This window comes from Nothoprocta perdicaria, unplaced genomic scaffold (assembly GCF_003342845.1).
Source record: "Nothoprocta perdicaria isolate Ctin4 unplaced genomic scaffold, notPer1 scaffold_186, whole genome shotgun sequence".
Classification (NCBI taxonomy): Eukaryota; Metazoa; Chordata; class Aves; order Tinamiformes; family Tinamidae; genus Nothoprocta; species Nothoprocta perdicaria.
In genome coordinates this window covers 1105911-1132004 of record NW_020455049.1, presented here as the reverse complement: position 1 = coordinate 1132004, position 26094 = coordinate 1105911, and the positions used below count along the sequence as shown (strand labels likewise).

Sequence of the window (26094 nt, the reverse complement as noted above, 5' to 3'; positions counted from 1 at the left end):
TATCCCTACGGCCATTTTAGGACTCAAACACACAGAKCTTGCATGGTTCTCAGCACATTCTCCATATATACACTCACACACAACCAAGTACCACACAAATCCTCTGGGAAAAAGGATGCCCATCTCCACCTTTTGCTCTAAAAGCAGAAGCTGCTCACAAGGCCAAAGCATTCGGAAGTACTAAGCACCACAGTGAGTGGCAAGGTAACTTCGGAGTGTACTTAACACAGCYAACATGGATTGAATCCTGTAACGTGTAGGGGGGAGAGAGTGGAAAGAAGAAATTAATGTTTATGCTGCTGTACCAGACATGCCCCAAATCTCAGGAACAGTATGAGGCTTTTATAAATTTCATCAGCACCAGGTTGCCAAATTTGCCCCAGTACTCTGCTAAAATGGAAAAGTGATTTCTAGTGGAGCGGTATCCCAGTCCTTCTTCGGGAAGGGCAGGTGGAGGGTAAAGCTTGCGAGGCCAGACTCGCGCTTGTTGTTTGTTAAGCTTATGGCCAAGCATGGCAGGACTGCCACCCCAGCCCGGAGTCTCTGGGAACTGCTACAGGGATGAAATGGGCACGTGTGGCAGTTCAGGATCCGAGACTTCCGGCAGGGGTGAAGAAACGATTGTGTTTCACCTCTGCAACCCCTCTGTGCTCCAAACACAAAGCTCTCCAACACTGACGTTAAGTAACAGAGGGAATATCAGCCCTGGCTTATAGACCTGGGCCAGCAGCTCTTGCTTCATACAAAGCTTGATTCTTTGGGTTTTCAAACACAACACTCAGAGGTAACTGTACACATTAAAACTCCCTCAGATCTGCCAAGCGCTGCTGGCAGCTCACAACACTAACAGGAAGAAAAAGGCCTTTCCACAGCTCTGTGCGACAGCTCAACACACGTCCCCATGTTTTTGCTAAAACTAACTTTGCAAATAAAGGCTCGTGAGGATCTTTAAGCCCTTCATTGCCACCTAACTCTGTGAGTCAAGAAGTCCTTCTGCAGAAATGACCACCTGGAGAAGCGCTGCACTGCTGCTTCCCACCTTCTCCTGAGCATGGCTTTCCAAGCAAGCAATATAGGGCTCACAAGTCAGTGAGAGTGGGGTAATGTGCATGGAAAAGCCTTTGCAGGAAGCAGGAATATGAGCTGCTTGCCAAGAACCCAACTTTACACAATATTAATGACTCTTGGGACATTCTCACAGGCTCAGATCTCAGATCACGTCCCTTGACTGCCATCACTCCCAGGAGGTGCCCTCTTAAGGATCAGWGACATTTCTGCATCGTGACATCTGGCTGCACAGAAGATGGGCTTGGCTGGAGGGCAGGCCTCAGGGCAAGGCTTATGAAGGAAGACTGATAACAAACCTTACCCCTTCCTGGTCCACCTTKCTTCTCACACGATAGTCAAGACTTTTACATATGAAGAAAGAAAGAAAGAAAGAAAGAAAGATCATACAGAGGCAAACACATCAGGKTTTCCTGTGAAAGACAGAAGCAGAGGCAGAGCCTCCCATAATGATTAGCTTTATTTTTATCCTGAGGTACTCGGCAACCACAGAAAAGAGTCTAATGCAAGAACCTTAGGAAAACCCAAGCCAAAACACAACCACAGCAAAAGGGCAGGTGCTTAACTGCAGCTTGCTAACAAGCTGACAATTACTGTAAGGGATTCACAGTGTTTTGTCAACAGTGCTAAGAAGTATTTTTAGCTTTTCRCACTCCAGTTCCCACTCTGCAGTTTCCTGTGGCAGTCAAAACAACAAATATTTCTACTAAACAATAGATACTTCTACATATAGGGATAATGAACATGAAGCATGTTCATGAACAGAAGCAGTTGCAGACGAAATTCTTTAAGATGTGTTGGAGCTCTAAAAGGATTTTCATAGAAATGCAGCAGGAGGAAATGGCTACATTAGTTCAGAATTGGGTCCTCATCATACTACAGCTTAGCAGTCACTTGTAAAATAACCCCCCCCATGTCACGAGGTGTCACGACACGATCCTAGTGTCTTAATGARTCTCTCAAAGACAACAAACCAGATGATCCTTAGATGCTGTTTGGACAAGAAGTCACCTCAGGGCAGGTGAAACAAGTTATGGAGCTGCCAATGCAAAGTCAGATTAAAACATCATCTCAGAATCTATGAAATTACCCCACACTTACTCTCCTTTGCTGCATCATCSTAGGAGGCAACTGTGTGATTTTTGCTCAGCTCCCATTCCTATTGGGAATTGGGAATTCCCTTGTATATACCTCATGAAATATACCTGAGATGAATAAAATTAATATTTCAGCTACRGTAAATATCTTTGTAATGCACTGGGGAATCATGTTTGTAGGAAAAATTAGAATGTATAATGTATTTCAACAATTATGGTAACAATTTCACCCAGGAAGTTCTCAGCATGCAACTTCCTGAACAATTACAGTATTATAATAGGTAAACTACCCCATTTACACTTTTTCAAATTGTTTCCTTGTGCATTAACACTGCTGAAATAAGGCATTTGCCTTTGGCCTTGCTGTCTTTTTATGATGTTTGGCAACATTTAAGTCAGCTGGTGATTTCCATTTTTCCAAATAATGCACTTTACCACAAAAGATGCTCTCATAAGACCTTACTAGCAAAGTATTACAATATAAAGATCCACTGGGTCATACATACTATCGGTTTTCAATATCATACTGTTCATGCCTGGACTTAATCAGTAAGTCTGGAATTAGACTGCTAGGTCAATAACATATCAGACAAACTATTTGCTTGCTATGGTGGTTTTGAGCTACATCTGCTCCAAACCCACACGCAAAGCTAACCTGTATCAACATACTCACCCATACCCAGCACTTCAGTAATGAAAATGAATAATTAGAATCAGGATTTTGCCAGGAATGTTCACTTGCTAATTTGTCCCTACCCATTGAATGAGGACTCCCTGCTCAGCTACATCTCCCGACTGGAGATACTGACCTTGACAGGCAGCGCTCCAACCCTGCGCTGATAGCGGAGGTTCTTCCTGGAAACCACGACACCAAACRTACATATGTTTGTTGCACTGTTTCAGCGCCGTGTTTTAAACCTTCATAATGCATATTTTATTACCATAATATTGGAAAATTATTATTTACTATATAAACAATAAACCTCTAATCCAACTTCTGCCCAGTACAGTGGAAATAATTATTTTAACACTGGAAGTGCTGGGTTTTCAAACTCCTCTTGTTCCCCTGCAGAAGTACATAGGTTATGAACTACACTGTCCTTTAGTATTTTTTGCTGGCTTCCTTATATCGAAAAAAATAAAAAAGCAAAAAGAAGAAAAAATGTTTATTTATGTTTTTAATTTTAATTCTGGGACTAACTCAAGACAGCCATAAATTTAACTTTGAAAAATGCTAGATAAAGTGCAACATTTATTGCCATCCCCCGCCTCCCCCCAAGTTTTTGTGCTTATTATTCTGCACGGTGCCCAAAGCAAATAATGATAAAAGTTACTAAGTGGGGAGTTGCTTGTTGTTTTTACAGCATAGGAGCCCTGTACTTCTGAATCACGAAGCAGCTGGAGTCTGCTTTAATTACTTAACATCAATCAAGATGAACACCAGCACTTGGAGACCAAGGAATGCAACATTCATCTGCAACACAAAAGAAATAGCTCAGCTATCTTAGCTTCTGCCTAGATGGTTTGTGCGCTAGCAAAAGTCAACAAATTGTTTTTCTATTATGTCAGAAACCTAAAAGAGCCAAGTGGTAATCCGTGCTGAACCAGAATTCCTCCGTGACAATTTGTGGTAAGTGAGAAAACATTGCGGGAATATGATTTCATACAAGCTTGAAGCCTTTAACACTGGGCATGTTTGGCCAGTGTTTTACTGCCTTCTGGTAAACAGCAGCAGCAGGGATGCTTCCCCCCGACGGTACAAACATAAATAGGTAAAATAAATAAGAGATGAATGCTCAGACTCTGGGTTCCTTTCTCGCTTCCTGCACTCGCAAAAGCCAATTCTTTGGCGGTGCTAAAATTAAAACCCAGCACAGCGGTGCCGAGCAGAAGCTGCTCGAGCCTTTCCCAAGATCAAAGGAGATGATCTAATTATCCCTTCTGCTCTTCAGATCTGCTGGTGTAAACTACACACTCTATYTAATCCCTGAAAGAGGCAGCCACCCACCAGAGCACACCAGGCCTTCTCCCCAAGGGGGCAGATGAAAGGCCGCAGCGAGCACKGGGCGCAGATGTCGGCCACATTCAGCACCGCGCGAGGAAGCAGCTCCGCTCCGACGGTGTCGAGGGCCAAACGGGGCACGAGGAGGGTCTGCACAAGCCTCAGCTTTCAGTGCATCTCGGATAATCCTTCTGGAAGAACGAGGGTATTAATCCTGCACCTTGGAAAAAGGTGGCAGCCAATGTAAGSCAACTCTAATGGACATCGGATGCTGAAAGTATTTATGATTATTATAAAACACAGCCACTGTGTTTGTGATATTGCACAAACACTGAACACCTGCAGCCCTAACACGGAGACCTTGCTCCAGGCACGGACCTAAAGAGACAGAACAGAAACACGTAGAGATGCAACAGCCCTTGGAGCCCTTCTCCTCTCAGCACGGCTGGAGCAGCAACAGCTTCTCAGATGCCAAAGGCAGAAGATTTCGGGTAACTTTGGAGCAGGTTGCATAGCTGTTTCCATCTGCAATATAACCTGAAAAACCCAGGAATATAACCCAAATAACCCAGGGAAATGTGTGTAGGATGATGGCAATGAAAACATTACAGGGTCTCATTCATCACTATTTAGCAATTTTMTGATAAAGAGGAACTTTTTCTTGTTAAAGCCAACTTTAGAGATACTACACATCCTCAAATAGTTCCAAAAAGCCGGAACAAATTAACAAATTAAAAAAATCCAATTCTAATCTGCACAGAGTTCTTCTCTGCTACCTCATTTATGCTCTGTTTATACCCAAAGCACGGGACACGATGCTTTTCCATGCCCAAGGGAATAACTCAGGGAAACGATTTTTTCCCCCCTTCCTAGCAAGCTATTAAATCATGGGAGGCTGTAAACATGATTTCCAAGGGAATTTGATAACATACTAAAATGTGCCAAACCACAAAGAAATAGTGCCTTATCATATCACAAGCCCCGAAGAACCCCCTTTTGCAAGTAAATTAAATGAATAACAAAAAGAACAGTGACCAGCAAAGTTTGAACCTTAAATTTTGGTCTTAACTCAAGCATGTTTTTGCATACAATTGTTATCACTGCTATTCCCCTAATATGACCCAATTTTTATTAGCAATAAAACAGACTTCATGTAAACCATGGTTCAAATATCCTTAGCAGCTTTTCAAACAGAATTCTTCTGAGAGTACAAGTTTGCCATTAGATCTGACCACTTGAGAGCATGAAAAAAAGAAGTATTTGCTCAGACTTCCTAGGGCTGTTTTGGCACAGAAGAGAGATAAAAGCAGGAATCTTACAAAATGAGCTATTAAATCAAAGCAAATAGGGATTCCCCTCACTGATAAACCTACAGAAAAGAGACAGTTWTAAACCACAGTCAGCACTGTTTGTTCTGGACAACATGGTTATGCCTCATCCCAACAGACTATTTACTGCTTAATGAAAATAACACATTAATAAATATCTTAATGAAACAACAAAGAAAGCATTCCTTCAGCGTAAAGCCAGCGGTGACTACAGCACCATGGACACTGCACACAGGTTTTCTCAGCCCACTTTGGTTATTTGAACTTTTTTTTTTTCTTTTTTAAGTGTCCAAAAGCATTCATTTGTGTAATTTGGAGAGATCCATTTATTATCATTTCTTCTTACATCAAAAGCAATTGGAAAAAAAAAAAAAAGACTAAATTTATTTACCTAATTATTTCACCTATTGCACAACTATAAGCAAAAAGAGTAACAAGAACAAAAAGAGGATTTTGCTTTTGAAAATGTCTCTGTATCCAAGACGTTGGCAGAGAAATCAGGAAGGCAGAGTTGATGTTAGGACTCAGAATTTTGTGAGCATGGAAATACACTTAAAAGCAGCTGTCCTTTAGTGTGATTTCTTTTTAACGTTCTGCATTATGTTCAGTCTATAGTTAGGAGATGGTTCCCTCCCTCCAGAACTACTTTTTATTAAGAAGCAGAAAGAAAAAWACTTTAAATAAATAACACCACTTATATATGGATGTATTGGATTAAATTCTTCATTATTTTCTCCTCTTCCTTTCTCAGCTCAGTTGCAGCTATTTTTTCTCCCTCCTCCTCCTGCTCCCCCTGTTGCACACTTAGAAGCCCGATTCATTTCTTTTTATTACTTCAACTAATGCTAAAATGTAAAGTTTAAGAATATCGCGAAATTAAGCAATTCTATGAACGCAGACAGGGAAAGAACCTCTTGGTAACAAAGGCCTGAGTGTTGTGAGTAGCATCGATTTGCTGCTGCTCTAAAATGCAAACAGAACAAAAGATCCAGCGAAGTGAAACAGGGAAGAGGAGACAATACSGGAAGATGCCGATTAGAGAGAAGGAAAACAGGGAAAAGTCCAAAGGGGACGTCTGCTACTGTGACTCATTTTACATTTCAGTTTTACAGCAGAGCAGACCACAGCGATCCTTCAAGAGCGCGCTCGGGAGGCAAGGCTTCTCGTGCACAACGCGCTGTTYGCTGCATTCCTCGCAGGGCTGTTGCAGCTCACGGGGTAGGTGAGCCCTGACAGATAATCCCAGCCAGGCTCTGCCCAGCTCTGCAGCTCCGGCCTGGGAGCCCTGTCCTATGGGGCAGTGCCATCCCCTGCTCCCAGCCCCGCTTTGCAGCGCCGTTTAACCCCTTTCTTGTTGGGTTTCAAATGGCTCCGGTATTTTTGTTTACTCAAATTAGCAGCAAGGAATGATTAGCTGGTACAGTCATCCTTCCGCATGGCACGATGCCATAGAAATGGTCTGCATTAATTAGGCTGTTCTTTTCCCAACCAAGTTTAAGCTACAGCCAAGGCGATGGCCTGTAAATAAACCTGCGTTTCCACTATGGACAARGACAATCCCAATAAACTCTGTGGGAATATGCACTTACATTAAGAAAAAAAAAAATAGAAAAAGAGAGATAAGAGTTTTGTGTAAGCAAGCAAGGTGCTAAACAGGAATTTAAGGGTAACTTTGGCCAACAAGCCCAAAGTCTGTTATCGTGTGGGTTGAAAGATCGTGTTTTCTTTCCATCACCCAAAGCAAAGCAAGGGGATCAAATTTGTCTTTTTTTTTTTCTTTTTTAAAATTGGGGATGATGCCAAGTGCTTGTCTGTCACTTATACAGTAAGTACCCCACACTCCTGCCAGAAGATTTATATTACCTGTCAGAAGGAAATATTTTTCACACTGTCAACCAAAACACCCTTTCCAGGTTTTTTCCAGGAGCGTGTCTCCTATTAACTTTGTAGAAGTTACTCACGTATTTATTGCTTTCCAAAAAATCATTGTTTATCCTGGAGTCACCTTGCTGTGGTTTCTGGATAAGTGAATTCACATGTTGCAATAAATATAGAATGGACAGGAAGTAGTCTTACTAATTCCAAATGAAGCATCCTTACATCAAGAGTTCTACATTACACTTCTGTTTCTGAAACTGTCTTCGTGCTCCTGCCTCTCTGATAGACTATAGATTGCTTTGAAGACCTAAAAGAGCTGCCTGCACTTAATTTTTTTTTTTTTTAATTATTTTTGATAAAACAAAGTACTTGGAATTACTTGCTTAATGATGCCTTATTTCCTTATCAACAAATCTAGAATGATCATAGTATGAATGATCATACTTATGATGGAGTTTAAGGAAATAAAATTTCCTTAAAATTTCCCCCCCAGACTGGGGACATCAGAACAAAATCATCCTGGATTCTCTCGGGCAAAGCACCAATTTCAAGCCTGACAATTAAAAACACAGACAAGGATCTGAAATGACTAAGCCCTTCTGTTCCATATTAAGTGGCGACAAGTTTGCACACAGAAATACACCCACGGCTCAGGCCTAGATTCTACTGCCTTTAGCCTAGCRTTAATGGTGTACTGAAATGTGTAATTAGTTATTTGTTCCTTAAGTCTTTGCAAGGAAGATGGGGAAAGGAGCTTGTGCCCAAATATCTCATGGAAATGGAGTGTTTTTCGGTGTTCACCAGCACAGGTACCTCAGAGGCGCTCGCGCGCTCTGAGGCCGCCTCTCGCGCTAGCGCAGCCCAAGAGTAAAAACAAACATTAAAATCTTTCCCATTTCCGYGTATTTGGCAAGATCTGTTAGCTGACCATTCCAGCACACCAACCGAGGTTACAAAATACAGGGTTTTYATTAACACTTTGCCAAGACCTTCTGTCTGCAAGGGTGCCTGGCCTTGTGTCAGGCCTTTCAGGAACTGCACACAACGTGAATGTGCTTCTAACAAACAGGCCTCAGCTCCACCACTTCCTGGCACCCACCCTTCAAAGGGACAGAGTTTAAATAATATTTTATCCTGCTTTGCATTTGATCCAGCTATGAATCTTCAAAAACAGAACACACACAACTGGCACCTTCTTGATCTCTAGAAGATACTCAATCAAGTCAAGTAAGGGAATATGCTTTATATCATCCCATCGCTCATGATCTAGAGCTATCTAGCAATTACAGCAAATGTTATGACCAAAAATTAAGGAAGTAATAAAGAAATATGTGTATTACTAGAAGACTGGGGTTGTGATCCAGTAAGAAACCCTTTTTAGCTGAGACACATTCCTTTTATCCTAAGGTCTCCCACAGGCATTCATAGAAAAAAAAAAAAAAAAAAAAAGCACCTTCAAATGTAACGTAACACAGGGAATCAGCTTAAAAGTAGTGGAGCACCTTTGTGTTTGAAATGCGTCAACAAAAATGACAACATGAAGTAATCAAGTCATTCCAAAATACAAAAGGATAATGAAAAGCCCTAGCACCGAAGATTAGTGTTCTTAAATGCTTAATGCTTAGCATGTTGTGGTAAATTAAAGGTTTTTTTAAAAGCTATGGAAYGGAAACGTCCTAGATCTGCTTCTGTTGCTCAGTTATCCCTGTCGAAGGCGGGAGGAAATTTATGACTTCCTCCTCCTGCTTGGACCACTATGAAATCTTCCTGTACAGGAGTCTCCCAAATTCTCTGCCTTCAAATATATGGATATTTACATGGTTCAGCTGAAAATGGAAGGTCTTTTCTGGGGGCACATGGGAAGCCCCCTGTAAACTACAGCTTTAAAAAAGAACTCTAAAATTTAGAGAGGCTCCACCACAGCATGTATGTTTTCCTCTGCCCTCTTGGAAGATGGACAGAAAATTAGCAGCAGGTAGTTCTGCTTGTTTTGTACCTCTGAAATATAAGTATGCCAAGAATTTTCGTCTGTGGTTTCACTCAGATTTCTAGGAATAGCAGGGGAAGAAACTCTCTCATTCCTCTACTAGAGGGGTGAATGAACTCAGTCTTTCAGAGAATGTGACACATTCAAATATAGCAAATAATATGTCAGGAAAACTTCTAAGGCATTTAAATAAAAAAATCTTTTTTTGCAATTCTCAAGCCCTTTTTCCYAGTGAAATCATAGTGCAATTAAATCTTCATTGTTCAAAGTCTCCTTGAGAATAATCTGAAAGTCTGCACATAATAATTTAGCCTAGAAGTTATGTGGAAAAAAATCCTTTTAGGAAGGAAACAAACCCAACAAAAATGCAAGACTATTTCAGACCATTTTTATATGCCACAAAGCAGTAACAAAGATCAAAACAGTTCCTTTTTTCCAGTGCAGATCATCAACTGGCTGTTCAGGAAGGTGCCACCAAAACTGAAAGGTCAGTATTTCATGTAAGAAAGAATTTCAAAATATGCACTTTACAGCCATTCCACTGGAAAATGATGGAGGAGAAATATAATTCTCAACAAGCAGATACTCCCACACGTTGTCTCCACGTGAAAATCTCGAGGCCATCAACCACCAGGCTGCCCACAGCCATTAGCTGATAACTAAGGCCCGTGTCGTAGCCAAGTGAACTTTTCTTCAGGTCAACATTAACATTTACTGGCACTCAGGACAGCACACACCAACTTTACGGTTAAAACTTTGGACACGAATATCTGAGACGGTCCTATCAGCTCCATCCTTCAGCTCCTCCCACCTGCACTGGCTTCTCTTGTCCAAGTCAACTAATGCCCTGTTCAGGAGCCTTGACTTACTGTGAGATGTGAGTTATTGGGGTCAAGAGCGTCTCACCCTCCAGGTCAAGCTCATCTGCAAAGCTGTTGGTCCTGATGAAGGGTGCTGTGCTCACGTCTAAAAACGCCGGATTTTTTTTCACTGTGAGGAAACATGCGGAGAAGGGTTAAAGCAGGAGCACCCAGCCTTTTTTTCAAGATAGGTTTACTGCTTGTTTGCATGTCTTAAAAAACTGAAATATCCCATTAAAATGTACAACAGAAGAGTTACTGAAAAAAAAAARGGGGGGGGGGGGGGGGAAGGAAGCAGGCAGGTATTCTACCTGAAGAATTTCAGCTTCTGCTGAAGATTTAAAGCTGTTATATTTCTTTTTAAAACCCTTTTAAAACTTCYTTGAAAACGAAATAGTCCAATTTGTTCATACTAGAATTTACCATATCTATATCAGAAACAGCTTTATACATTAAAAAATCAGCCAGACCATGGACCACTGTGTGGTCAACTCTAGCATTAAGAACACCAAGTGATTTTAGCAATGCGATCCTAACTTTTGTCAGAGAAGCCACAGGATTTCCTTATACATAAAATCACTACTATATTTATACATGACTATAAATGAATTGCACAGAGAAGAAAACCAACAACAAGCGATACTTCATAAGAATTTTAAGTCTTTTGAGAGAACACGTCTGAAATCACAGAAATTGGGGGAGGAAAGAACAAAAAAACACAACTACCAGGAGGAAAAAAGTAAAATTGAGAATTATCCTAAAAGCAGGAGTCCCTTGCAGCATTTAAGAAGAATTCTATAAAGCAAAATGACTTTAAAGTGGACTCCTTTTGGATTTAACTAAACTCATTTCATTGTTCTACGAGCACAAATGGAWCTTTCCCAGTTTCTAGAACAAGAAGAGTCAAAGTCCCTTAAATTTTTCTGATCAAAGTGACAACAGTACTGAACTTAAAACCATACAAAGTGTTTGCTGAATTCCCACTAAATTGTGCCTGTAGGACATATAATACACAGGTGAATTTGTAGAAAAYGCTCGGTTTGGATCATTACAGCTACAGTTTTCCTGTTGAATATAGAGGGAGATGGGAAGAAGAATGATGAAATGAAAAAGCAACATGAAGGGCAGCTTGCATCCCATCCTATTTGAACTAGTGTGGTTATCTGAGAATACTGGGATAAAGAGATGCTTAACCTGAGGCAGATATTGCATCTCCTTATTATTTTATTTTATTTAAATTTTAAAACTTTCTGAGAAACCACAATTGAGATCTGGTAACCAATGCAGCTCTCAGTTCTTCACACCCATTAAAATCTGAGTTTTAATTAATGCATTTAGAAAAATGCCCATTTTCTATAGACTTGTTTACTTAAACATTTGAAACTTATGAGCAGAAAAGTCTACCAAACTCCAAATGCTACTTATGTTATATTCTACCTATGTTTTCATTAAGCACTATACTTTCCTGTGCCATAGGAGGCAACTGCAAACAGAGCAATGCAATGATGTAGGAATTAAGAGTGTTAATGAAGCAATGAGATATTATGAGCTTTACCTGGTGAGGGAGGAGCGCTGGAGGACTGCTGGTCTGTGGAAAAGGATGGCCAGGAGCGCTGACAATCTGAGCCAAAGCAAAGATGCACATAAAACAGAGAGATGGAGGAGTGCCTTGGGAAAAAGAGCTGTAGAGAAACAGCTAAGGAGATGCAGACATATCTAAAATTCAGAGTGCTGTTTTTGACATCACTTTAAAAAAATGAAATAAATATTTGGGATAAGGAGTTCTATGGATCCCTTCCTGTAGGTATGAAATTTAAGCAGAATGTTTGAATGGCCACCAGGGGAAGCATCGTGACTCTCCAAACTCCTCCGCTGTAGAGTGTGTGCCTTGTCTGCTGCAAGATATTCCTRCCAGTTCTTTAAATCATGCTCCCTTTTTAGCACTTATTTCATTAAGAAACAACTGTGGTTTCTTAYCCAGGGACACAGTCATATTTTCTCACCTATGTTTATGCAAAGAGCAAAACTCAAAATACAAACATATTTGAATTATACTCGGGGGAAGGGAATGACTTTGGAGAAGTATTCCTTCCATTGGAGGGAAGTATTACCTCTCCCTTCCATTGGAGGATATCCATATCCATCTCCATTCCATATTCCATATCCATCTCCATTCCATATTGGAGAATATCCGTATCTCCATTCCACTGGAGAAGTATTCCAAGTACATTTCCTAACGCCTTATTCCTGAGCTTTTGACTTGGCAATTAGGGGTTTTTTTTGTGTATGTAATGTTACTCACAGCAGACACAAATCCACACCCTGCCTGCTCTATTTCTTTGAGTCCCTAGGAGGGCAGCATGACGTGAACTCTCCGCTCTTTTAGTTCACCCTGCTCACCTAGGAAATAGAAACATAGAAACCGAATCAAAACTCTTCTGAATTTTTCCCAAGATGAAATAATTTCTTGCTGATGTATATGTAACAGGTGGTGATTTCAGGACTCCCACTGCYATCCTGAATTTGTTCCACCATGTTTTCCTCCATTAGAGACGAAATGCTTTGGGTATGGAAAACTGGAAACCAGTGAATGAGCAGGCCAAGAACTGGACTGAGAGAGTTAAGGAGATTAAGTGTTCCGTTATTTTGCCACCTTATTTGCACCTATGCTGTATGTGGGTTCAATGGGGAAATTCAACCTTGTATTTTCCCACAATTTAATCCAAGTCTGAGCATCCTTGCACTTTAATACTGAAGAGTAACTTCCTTTGTCTTCAGTGGATGCAAAACAGACAACTTGCAGTTGGCTCACAGCACTCTCACTAAATCACAGTTCATTTTCCCCAGACCCAGCTCTACTCCTGGACTCTTCAGGGGAAAGCTCAGTTTTTARGAAAGTGACTGAACAAGTACATTAGAAATATCACAGCACTATGTAACTAAGTGGTCACAGAATCCAGATAAATAATAAAATATATTATATAATCTATGGGTCTCCATTTATTCACTGATATTTACAGAGCATTCTTACAAGAACAGACGTGTAGTTAAAATGCCCATTTCTAGAGGTCATAGCTGGATGTTTTTCTCCTATCTCAAGATATTTAAAAATCAATTCTTAGTTATTTAAATATGTAGTTCAACTTTTATTATCCTTTTATCCGGGGTATGTAGAGAATTACAAGTTTTCCTCAGTCAACAGTGACCACCTATTCTACTTACAATCAAATACTTTAAGTAATTGCTCATTTCTGCCTTTGAGACTGAACCATGGGTGCACTTGTGATAACAAGCGTGAGAATGTACATTTTTTGTATGTCAAGATCTCCTTGGCTGCAAGAGATTTCCTAGAAACTATACGTCACTAAACACACATAGAAAAGCACTGCAAACAATGTTAATGTTCTCATAAGCTGGCATGCTGTAGATGAAGTTATTTTCCTCAACTTACCAAGCAATTTTAACATTCCTGTTTGTCCTGTATACTTGTAACAGTTTAGAGAGAGCAGAAGAGACGAAAAGAAGAAAAAAAAAAAGTGTCAGAAGAGATTAGAGGTTTTTTTTTTTATTGAAAGCTAGAGAATTGATTTTTGAAGTGGCAGTAGGCGACTGACTGCAAATCATATTGTCCTTTAATCTACTTAGAAACTTAGTGATATAAACCTGAGACTTGCCGAGCCTCATCATTCACATATCTCAGTCACCAGATTGAAGACAGACATTTGTACTCAAAATCACACAGAGAATAAATGTAATATCCACCTTCTAAAAACCACCATGGACTTGGTAGTTGTGACTGAGTTATGATCATTGCTCAATGCAGGCCAGGAAAGATGGGAAAAGCATGGATGTTACAGAACAAGACAGAAATGCATCAAAAAAGTATATGGAAGGTGAGAGTTTCCGTCTGAATTAAAATATATATCTGGTGTCAACCAACACTGCAATCTCTCATTTTAATGGCTGTTAAATTTAATCAAGTTAGCCAAGTTTTTCAAGAGGAAAAGAAAAGTAAGTCCTTATGGTATGTAGGATCTATAAAACATACTTTTAAAAATTAAACATAAATCTTGCAGCCAAAATTTGAGCATACAATTAACAACTTGTAAATTCTACTTTTTTGTTAAAAAGCTACACTTTAAATTCAGAGCTCATATTATAATTAAGCCATTATTTATAAGGTGACTGTTAAACAGAGTCCTTTCATCTTTTCCCTGTACTATATCATTCTGTACAATGACAATTAGTACAGATGATCCACATTTATCTTAGGTTATTCTGCTTTCAAAATTTGATTCATAGACACCTCCACTGAGCAGATGGCAGGAGCACATAATGGTTTCATATAGCAGCCTATCTCCAGAGCAGCCAAGTATCTGTTCTTTTGAGTTGAGGCACAAGCAGAATATGAATGTGCCTTGGAAAGCCTGGCAGTCTGTTCCAATAGCATCAATCACTTAAAGAAATGAGGAAATTATGCACCAAACTTAGAGACAGTAGATCTTTCGGCCGGCAGAAATTACAAATAATCTTAAATTTGCTTGCAAAGGAGCACATCAATTAAGTAAATGGTTGAATCTCATCCAGAGAGCCTGCAACGAAAGCTTGAAAGCAAGTGTTCTTGCTTTAGAAATAGAGCCAAGAGGTAGTTCATCTTTGTCTTGCACATATTAAAGATGACATGCACATATATAATTAATAGAGGCCATTATAATTACTGGCATGTTATAATAGAATTTCTTACCAGAGTTTTCATATGCCTCAATACTGAAATCGGATTTCCTGTTATCTGTCACATGGTCGTAAGTGATTTGTGGAACAGTTAACACCTTATCTGGAGAAGAAGGCCCGTTGTCCTTCTCTAACTTAAATTTCTTCTTTTTGACCTAAAAATACACRTATATTAAAATACTTGAAGCGAACCTCATTTCATTGACTCTTTAACAAATGTTTTTAATGAAGTCTCCAATGAGCTATTACCAGATAAAAAGAGTGTCTGCCCAATTGCAGTTACATTATGCTCTACCCTGTGTTTCTCACTAATTCCTCCCTCAAAGTAGCTAACTTTTAGAATTCTGCACATTGTCGTTAGCAAACTACTTGAAAACTGGGGAAAAAAATATCTGTTAGTTCTACAACCGCTTACATAAACCAAACTACTCTAGAACAGCCTTGCCATTTCATGGTCGCAATAAACTTTATCCTCAGCACATGTAAATGAATATAGTAATATCACATTCAGAAGAATCTGTGATGTAAGGGGAAATTCCTGTCAGGTATCTTTCCTTGATTTTTCCTTTCTCCTTTCCTTTTTCCTTTGTCAATTGAAAAAAAAAAAATTCTTTTCTTTGCTTATAACTTTCCAGACAAGAAGAGTAAGTTACTGATAGATATGCCTGARTTAGGTCATTATTTTTCTCTTCAAACTCCATATATCCATTAAAAACAAAATCAAGCTTGAGATCTGAAGCAAATTAARTCACAGTTTAAAATGTTTCTATATTCAAAATCCTCAAACTCATTGGAAATGAAACTATGCAACTGAGCTCTGTAAYAAACGTCTGCAAAATAAATGCACCCGATTTCCTCTATGGAGTGAACAAATTCAGTATTACTTTAAAGATGAATATATGAAATTWTAATAACATGAAACATTTGTTACCATCACTGATTTCTTCGGTTTTGGACTGGGTGACAGTAAATGATAATTCCTAGAAGGTTTTCGAATATATATTTTCCACGTGGAAGAGTCTGGATTTTCTGCTGCATAGCATCTCCAAGCAGTCTAGAATAAAAGTTGTTAGCAACAGAGCAGTTAATACAATTGAGTTTGTTGCTGACTACACTTTAGGTAATCTTCAAGTCAGCACATTAGCAAATCTTGATTGAACAGTATTTATTTCCCTTGCATTAACTTYGCATGCTATAAAATCCCCAGCCTCAAACTGCCTAGTTTAATGTGGGCTGATACACACCCAGGAAGACCAGTCTCTTGAAGTGCATCTTTTGTCTGGATTACCAGATCTTAGGATATAAAAAAGTACTATCCAAGAGGCCTTCTAGACTTGACTTAAAAGACTGAGGTTGAGTTTCTTGCTCTGCTTTTGGTTCCCTTTAGACTTTGGGCATTTTGCCTACTCGTCTTAGGGTCCCTACACAAAAGAGAGGTAGTTCTGTAGCTCACAAGAGCACTGCCAGAAAAAAGCAACCATGTTGTAGTCAGCAGCAGTAGCTGTACAGATTTGTTATACAAGAGAAACAAGAGGGAGAGCCTCATGGAACAGCTAACCAGGAGCCAAACCCCCCAGGCAAATAAAAAACCCAACCATCATGGATCAAAGTGCTATGTTCAAAGACAAAAAGGAAGAAAAATGGCCAGGAAACAAGACCAAAACTACTGTACACATATATACACATATACTACAGATAAATACTAGTGCATACTGCCCCAGAAGTCTAACTATATCATTAGAATTAATTAATAATTAACCCCCAAATTAAAGTGGCAGATAGTCAGCAACTTAATAACAGATAGCCAATAAGCCAGCAACTTATTGTCTGTCCCCCATTCATTCTTAGTATTTCAGACAGAGCCAAGTACAACAACCTAAACAAGCAATCTCAGGCTTCCCAATAATTTGGGATTGATTTCCCCAAAGATCCAGTGGGAATTGCTGAAAATCCATTCTTTGGAAAAACCATACCTTTTTCTGACTGTGCAATCCAAAAGAAACACACTGAATCTGAAGATTTTTGGCTAATCTTTGGCTATAACCAGTCCCCTAAATTTAAACCTTTTTCACATTAACTCTGGGACTGTTTAGTTTCAAGCATAAACTTTACAGTTAGCTACTGTTTCCATAAAGAGTCTGACCTGGAAATCCACATTCACTCATGAAGCTAGAGAAATAAGTCACATGAGAGTGAAAGAATGACACAGCCTAGGTGAAATATCTAGATTTCCATTTTAATTTGATCCTGTGTTTCTAGGATCTGTGTTTCAAGCTACAAGCAGATATTTAGTAAGGGAAGAAAAAAATGGAAAAAAAATGCAGTGAAACAATATTAATACTTCTCTAGAGTGAAAGGTTAGCTCCAGTCAAGTCAAGGATAACAATCTCATTGACCTCACTGACACCCATCCTGCAACCATCTTTTTAACAGAGATGATCAAAAATTTTTTGACTCCCTTATGATTTACAAGAAGAGACTTTAGCAGAATCTCAGTGTTTGCCAGCCACCCACCCCAGAGCTCAAAGCTCAGGAAGTTCAAACAAGATTTTACCTTTTATTACCTTCTGACTTAATCTGAAACSAAAATACCTATTTGTCCCAAGAAAAGTGCAGCACATCTGATTCTTGTCTTTACTAGGAACAGTGGATTTTTAAATATACAATTTTATATGCACCCTCTTTTCTGTTTCCTATAACTGTAAGCCTAGTATTTCATAACATACCCTCTCGCAAAATTGCTTAATAGCCAAAAGTTCAGCTATGTTTTTAAACCAGCTGAATAGTCTGCACTGATTTGAGAGTGAACTTTTGTACTTGTTAATTTACATTAAAGGTGGGAGTTCTCAAACTATTTAGGAGACTTTTATCTGTAYGTGTAACTCCGATAGAATTTTTGAAGGGAATTAGATATGGAAATACTATAAACAACTTCAAAAACTGTTCTAAGTGGAGAGAAATGATAGTTGGTAAAATGTGCAAGCATGGCACCTGTATGAGAGAGGCAGCAGCTGGAATTTGGCGGTTGAAGTGCTTCTGTCGTTGTTTCTGCTGTACTTTTAGGGCAAAGCCTGAACCAAGAATTCCCTGTAGGAAGAAAGAAAACAGAAATTTAGCTTTTAGGGGGGAAGAGGGAGAACGTGCATAAACTTGCCAAAGTATGTCATATTAATAAACTCCTATTCAGCATCATAAAACAACTGAACTAATTATTCAGAGGAAATGACTTAATGCTATTAAGCCTTCAGACTCAGTCTTACTTGCTGAAACATAAAATATGAACATTATTGTGGCCTGATTCAAAGCTTATTTAAGTCAGCTGGGCTCATACACTAAAGAACAAGAAAATGTATTTCATAACCTCTAAAAGCCCCATAAAGGCCTGTGAAAGGGAAGGACAGTATAGGGAAGAATATATTCACATGTTGTGCTGTGCTTAACCTCATTTTCATGAGAAAAAAAGATGTGGCATGGCATAATTYGGATCACAAGAAAGTCTTTTAACCTGCACTGTGGCAATTTCTATCGTATTAACCCATAGTGGGTAGGAAGAGGAGAAAGAAAAAAAAAAGGAATACTGGAATACAGCCAGGCTATAARTTCAGCACAGGGCTCCCTAATCCACCTGAGGACAAGGTGGCATGGACTAATGGTGCCGAGTAATGAGCAACCTGAAGCAGCCTCCAAATGTAGTAAAATTATTAATTCCAAAATAAGTGTGGAGCAGTTCCCTTATTTATCATTAGGATGCCCCTTTATTATCATTCATACAGTCCCCTTATTATCATTCATATCTCCACACACTTAACAAAGGTTTTAGGAGTATTGCTAATTACCTATGTTTGCCACTGAAAGTTTTGGATCTCAAAAGCACAGCCCAGGTTTGACTGATTTTCAACTTACTGTTGGTATCCAAGAGCCTYATTTATTGTTAGAAAGTTTCTGGGCACCTGTTTTCAGTACTAGCTGAGAGCCAAAACACCTTAAAWAGCTCAGCCCTAAATCACTATTGAAAATGAGATGTTGGCCACAAACAGACATTAATTTGGCAAATAGCTCTGTCAGCTGCCAGTGTCACTGTCCCTGGCCACTTAGGGCTGCCTCTCTACAGCTTTCCTGGGAGAAGGATGCACAGGAGAACTCTACAGTTCACCCTTTATCTAACCAGTTGGGTAACTTAGCAGCAAAGTCAGTGATCTGAAAAGCAATTAGCACAGAGATACTTTCCTTTACATATTTGAAAAAGTTGAAAAAGTGTTTTGAATTAAACACTCATTTTGGGGTTGAAACATCCCTTTTTCCAATATACACCAAATATTGCATCTCATATGCAAAGAGGCAGTGTTTACTGTGTTTTTATCTATGTTTCACAAAATAGAAGTTGAATACAAAGCTTCTTTAATATYAGATCCAATGAAAGGCTAAAGAAGCAGTAACAAACGATTCCTCTCACTATTATAAGCTCACTATTAAATTGCCAGCAGAAGTACAGAGGAACCTACCGCAGGTAGTGCAAAAAATGAAATTGCAAACACTGAAAAACAAGATGCAATAGTCTTTCCTATCCAGGTCTGTGGCACTTTATCCCCATAGCCAATAGTTGTAACAGTCACCTGTAATGAGAAATACATAAAGCATTACAAATATGAACATAGCAGGCTTCAGGACTTATTTGTTTTTGTTTGCATTTAAAGGAACATAAGCTGCATTCCTATCCCAATGTCTCAATGACAGCCTGTGTGACCTTAACGAAGGTAATTCACCTCTCCGGGTTTGCTTCCTACCTATAAGACAATGAAAAGGGTAAAGGAAATTGAATTACAATAAAATATGTGTTAAAACGTAGCAAATAAAACTGTTCATTTAATTCTTCATGTCTTAAAAAAAGTTATGRTCTATGAAGTTACAGGGCTACGGGCTGCCTGCCCATACCACACGCTTCCTTAGCTGGAGGCTGCCAACACAGCTCTGAACTGCTGATTTTCTTTATGGGCAGGAGATGTTTGCTGAGCGGGTTAGAGGGCTGTTGTATATCAGGAGCACACACGCGCTGCACTACCAGGATCAGACATGAAGTGTGTGAGAAAACAGTGCTGATATAAACAGCGAGAGAACCTGAAAAAAAAAAAATGCCATGCAGCAACAGCTCCTTAAAACACAGCCTAACAAATCACTAATTCACACAGAACATAAAGAGCAGGAACAGATAATTTAATGCACACACACAGGAAACACCTGTTGAGTTTGTGTTTCAAGACTCTGCAGTAAAGCTTACCACCACGGTGACATAGCACAACAAGGCAGGACAAGTCATTACTTGCAGATACACAAGAGAACGGATTTTTTTTTTAATAGAAGGCATAAATTTGGCATCTGAAGACACTTAAAATTCACCTATGCTACACACTGCTCCCAAGTTTGGAAGGTAGAGAAGTTTGCTCAGCTTTATTCAAAGTCACAGAAGTGAGCATGTGAGCCACGTGAGGCTCTCGAGCACATGAAGCACACGGCGTTGTTCTTCTGATCAAGAAGCTGCCTATTTGCCCAGGCCATGGAGGAAGCAAATCCCAGACAATAACAAATAAAGACCTTCCTTCTGTATCCTGCAGTTATTCCTAGATCACCTGTCATATTGTAAACATACAAAAACTCCCAAACACAAACAAAACCCTACTAAAAATAACTACGGCAGAAGTGATGCCCTCTGATACTTACTTACATAAAAGGAGACAAGATAAGGGTTTTAGAAGATATTTTCAACTCCTCATGATTAAAATATTGTGTTGCAGGCTTAATGCCATGTTTTGATGTCTTAAATAGGAATGTGAAAAGAAATAGGACCCTATGAGCAGACCAAACTACGCCTGAACTCCCTCCCTTCCCATCCTTTCTGACCTGCTCATTGAGAAGCATCAATGCCAGAATGCATTTTCTGTGCAGTTTGTTGGGGATTATATTTAAAAGAACATTATGGAAATTGGGTTAGAAACAAATCCATGTGTTTAAGTTGACATTTTTCTCTACACTCAYAAGTAATACATCTCCAAATGCATTGTATTTCCAAATTACATTTTCTTCTTTTTTTCTCCAGGATACATGTTGTTGAAAACTTGTGCTCTGAGTTTTAGSCCCAAATGATTTTTTACAGCCAGATTATAACCCCCTAAAGAGTATAGTACTAATTTTACAGTTGTAAAATAGGACGTAGAATGGAAATACTGACTCAATTTCTACTCTAGCGTAGTAAATACATTGCCATAATGAAACTAAATTGATGCAAGAGCTCACACATTATATTTTCATTGCAAAGCAGCATGAAAAGCTAATTGGTTTAATTAGTAACAAAATCCTATGCATCCATTTGCTATTTCAGAACTTTAATCTGATCTACTTCACCACGGGGTTTGGTGTTAAGACTAATCTTGTTCCTGTTAATTAGACATCAGTAATCTAAATGAGGAAATATGAATCCAGGCTGCAACAAGAAATAGTCRTTTTAAACAGCACTGAATAGCTGACTCATTTTATCCAAGGTTATCTGGCTAAAATGAGGACAACAAACTTGAACAKGTACATAGCATCTCTGCCCTGTAGATAAATACTTGGTGGCTTTGGAAGTTCTGAGTGGTTGAACATCTACAAAATGCAGCTCTGAAGAATGCACAAGTCGGTCACTAAAAAGACAGACACCACAGAGTGCATGAAGCAAAACTCAACTGCTAAAAGATCAAATAGAGGCAAGTATTAAAGYTAAATTACCTTATCCAGAATACCATACCTACTTTCCTTCTGATTTTGCAGCACTACAACTTCAAAAGCAGTGTGCCAGGTTTTGTTCTGCACTCAGAATTTCATTCAGAATTTTCTTTCTCTGCTTGCAATACCCATCTGGATTAAATGGAGTGACACAGGCAAAACACCCAGGAAATCAAAGCCAAATCTTTTAGATTCTAAAGGATGACTAAAAGTACTTTTCCTTAATTGCGATTTTTTTTTCCTAGACTCTAGAAAATAGCAAGTTTCTAGAAATTATTTGCTTTATGAAATGGAAAACCTGGCAAAACCTTCTGTAGTCTTCTAGTTTGAAGGATTAAGGACAAATTAAGAAAAAAGTTTCAAGAATGTTCTTTAGAGGAAAGAAAATCTGTATTTCTACTTTGGAACAAGGATTTTAAAAGGTTTCTTCACATCTACCATTTATTAAGTGAGGAAGAAAAAGTTCTTGGAACTGCTCCTGGAGTTAAAATTCATAGATAMGAAGGTAGCTAGTGAGATGTATGGATGCAAGCAAACAGTATTCTGAAACACTAACCCTCCCATCTTCTAAGCCTCTCCTCCACAAAGTCTGAAAAATTCCATTTTACCCCCCAGAATAAAGAAAGGACAGGCTCATAGTGGGTATTCTGGGCTTGCAAAGCACAAAACCAACAATGAAGAGTCTTCCTGTGTCTAACAYGGAAATCAGCATGAAGTCCTCAGAAGTTTGTTAAATTTAGATATGGAAAAAAAGGTTCTTCCTTCTCTGTGGCTTTTTTTAACATTTATGGTCAGTTATTTATAATTACAACAAATTTGATTTAAGCAAAAAGATTTATGCACACGATGCAATATCTATTTTGTATTTCATGCAGCTTTCCAGCAAAGCTCTCAAACACTTTTGATTTTCAGTATACCTTAGGCAGGTGCTTACAGGTTTTGATAAGCAGAAAGGTTAGAAACACAGTTAAAAAAAAAAACACAGTTAAAAAAAAAAATATTGGTCCTTGGTGAGAAATTATGTATCTGTGAATTAAAGGAACGGGAAACTTAACTAAGTTGGTACTTGCATGGAATTGCTAGATGGAGTTCAAAGGAATGGGGGGACCTTTATTAACACCCTTGCATGGCTATAGTCAATAACTGGTTGTGGCAAATGGTGCTCCTGATCAAAGAGGCTGGAGGCAGCACAATCCACGTAATAGTTTTCCTGAAGGATGTTTGTTCAGATGTGAAGGTTGAAAATAGTGCAAGGGATATCACAGAAGGAGGCTGCCCAAGACACGACTCCATTCAGTGTTCAGGAAGAAAGCAAGCAGAGAAGTGAGCCAGTTTCCTGAGAGAGATCTTCTTTGACAGGCTTAGCAAGGATATTTAACATATTTGTTGTTGTTGTTGTTTTCTATTGTTGTTTTGGTTGTCCGGAAACTATATTAAGTCTTTAAGACTACAAGTCTGTGCATGAAAGACAACATAAAAATGTRACTTTGCCCTGGGGAACAGAGGGGTACATCTTGTTTCCTGTATTTTTTCTGCAGAGTCACCTTGGCTTTGGAAAAATAAACATGTGCCTTCATCAGAATTATTGCTACACGTGCTGCCTTCAAGGATAGCAGTAGTCTCAACAAACCCTCCATGCACAGGGTAACCTCAGGTTTCCCCAAAAAGGCTGCACACTGGCACTGCKAATAACTACACACAATTCAGAAGAAGCACTAGAGGCCAATTTACTTATGGAAACGGAAAAGCAATATAGCTTTATAAATAACAATGACAATGAAGAACATCTAGTTGGAAGTTATGCACCCTATGGGTATGTCTATACTTGGCAAAGCAAAGTCATATGAAAGTACCTAATTCCAGATGCAGTTGAGTTGTGGTGACGCACATCTTCTATACTGTTTCCTGTGTACTGTGCTACWTAAACAAGTTCTTTGGGGAATGGCAGTAGAGAAAACCAAAGACATGAGTTGAAATAACAGAAATATGTAATATTGTAGGGTGAAAGGGGCCTCTGAGGATGTTACCAAGTGCTTTGCCTTTAGCATTTTCTGCTGCATTTGCTAAGCAAGTTCCAAGGTCAGCGATGTGCCAGGCAGATCATCCATCTGTGGTGGCCTTTGAAACGAGGACTGTGAGCTGCCCTCTTCCACACAGCCAGAGCAAAGCAGGTGGAGACRGGGTTTTAATGAGCAGAATTTGGGGTACTTAAGCAATGCTGAAAATTCTGGCTAAAACATAACACTGGGTACTGATCTTTTTGAGAATGTTTTCCCAATAAGTTTGAGCCCCTTATTAAGAAGCATTCTCCTTAATGACTGGCAAGACATCATCCCGACTTTAAAGGACCTTTTCCTGAAGGACAGTATGAGGAACATTACAGCATCAAAATAYCAGAAATGCATTTTTAATAAGTCAGTCTGGCCTGTAAGATGCCCTGTTTTTAATGCCAATGCCAATAGCAGCATGTGTTTTTAAATGCAGCTACATCTGCCACCATTAATGAGCGAGTCAGCCGGGCCCTTTATTGAAAAATAAAAACACTATGGTGACTTTAAAGCATTTAAAAGCTACTTGCCAGAGAGGCATTTACTTGTTCAGTATGGCAAGGTTCTGATCCTAAAAGGAGGCTATATTGAATCATGGAAGACAAAGAGAAGAAAATACTGCAGCAGATCTCAGTAGCAATCTAAACAAAACAAACTGTTGGATTCATAAATGGCTACATGTGAATTTCAACCCAAGGAGATCTGCAAGAAAAATGTTCATCAATGGGTGCTGCCTCCCTCAAACAGCAGCTCATACTGGCTGCAGAATGACGACAACACCAGCACACCTACACACAGAACTTTTTCATGCAGATCCATTTTATAAGTCAAATGGMATTATTAGTCCTATGCTTCCTATACCTAAGACTTGCTATAGTTCCAATTTTTAAATGACAAATAAACTGTGTTTTGATTTAAAGCAGCAGAAGACCCTAGAAGAACAGCATATTTTGAAAATGCAAATGTTGAATCACTACCAATGGCTATGCAATTTACAGATCTGAAGCATCTACTGATTTTATTAAGAAAACATTATACAATTATAGCAGATAATAAGAAGACACTTCTTGAATGCCAGTGACAAGAAAAATTGATAACAAGAAATAACTTTCTTTGGAAAGAAAGAATGGCAGAACAAAAGAAGAATGAAAGAAAAATTGCTATACTTACCACACCCCACCACAGGGCATCTGCATAGCTGCCAAACTCTGTTTCTCCAGAATCATTTACAGCATCTTTTTCAGCCAGGTACACAAAGTAAGAGGAAAAAATCAGGCCCAGAAATCCAATGTACAGAGTCGTTATCAGTTCCTGCAAACAGAATATAWATAAGAACATTATCATGTTGTTTAGAGGCTTAAAACAATCCGCTACTGATGTTTTGGAAGAATAATTAGTATAGATGTAATTTCAGCAATTTAGAAACACGGACAGACTATCACCTGGGCAAACTAAGCATGCACCCGGTTCAAGAGGGAAAGAATTTACACTAGCTGCTGGCTTGGCCCAGTACACACACTGCAAACACAGCATCTAACACAACTGGATGACCATCACTTGCAAAAACAATGGATCAACTTTTTGGTAAAAAAAAAAGGGGGGGGGGGGAGGTTGCGTAAATTTTTCAAACAATGTCACACTGAAGACAGTTCTGGTACTTAAGATACCGAATTTCTTTAAAAATATTCAGGCTCATTTCCAAAGCCTTATTTTCTGTGGTTAGATCCACAGAATTAATTTATAGGTCAAAAGCCTGACAAAGCACGGGTGAATATTTTTATCTTTTAGGAACTCTTTGTCATCTGAACAGGTAGGTCAAACAGATTTGGATAAAATAATATGATTGTCTGTTTCCACATTAAATATATTTGACGTTAGCATGCCTGCATACACTGCCTACACACCAAATTCAAGGCCTTTTGCATCAACTATTATTAAGTTTTCAGAGCACTCCAACTCACTTGTCTGTGTATGAAGACCACTGAGCCCAAGAGCCTCCACGTTCCACCCTGACGGTCAACATGGAGCATTCGCAGAATCTGCAGGAAACGGATGCCCCTGCAACACAGTTTTTAAATGAATGAGTCAACGAAGAGGCTAATAATAAAAGGGGAAAAAAAAAAAAAAAGGAGTGGGGAAAGGTGAGAATGAGTAACATGAGCTGAAAAATCCTTTAGGAAACTCTTTTAAGGAGAGTATCACTGCAAGGCTAGTGTGCAGAGTACAGCAAACTGCCCTGTCCTTTCTCATTCAGGAAAACCTGATAGCCTGATCTTTCGGAGTTCAGGATAGGTTCAATCAATCAAGACTTCTCAATAAGTAATCCCAGGCATTTTATAAAA

At 39.1% G+C, this 26094-nt stretch overlaps 1 protein-coding gene across 4 annotated transcripts in view; it reads right to left on the bottom strand.

Annotated features, from left to right (window-relative positions):
* Positions 1–26094, bottom strand: part of KCNQ1 (potassium voltage-gated channel subfamily Q member 1) — a 265151-nt gene that overhangs the window by 167701 nt on the left and 71356 nt on the right. For all 4 annotated transcript variants that reach the window (XR_003248977.1, XM_026036799.1, XM_026036800.1 and 1 more), the window contains exons 5-12: positions 25714–25810; positions 24923–25063; positions 19451–19561; positions 17940–18035; positions 15880–16002; positions 14962–15103; positions 11773–11838; positions 10227–10347 (exon numbers count right to left, since the gene is read on the bottom strand). Coding sequence is in view for 3 of the 4 variants with exons in the window: in XM_026036799.1 (XP_025892584.1) it covers positions 10227–10347; positions 11773–11838; positions 14962–15103; positions 15880–16002; positions 17940–18035; positions 19451–19561; positions 24923–25063; positions 25714–25810 (897 nt within the window). In the remaining variant the exon portion in view is untranslated. The remainder of the gene's footprint in view (positions 1–10226; positions 10348–11772; positions 11839–14961; positions 15104–15879; positions 16003–17939; positions 18036–19450; positions 19562–24922; positions 25064–25713; positions 25811–26094) is intronic.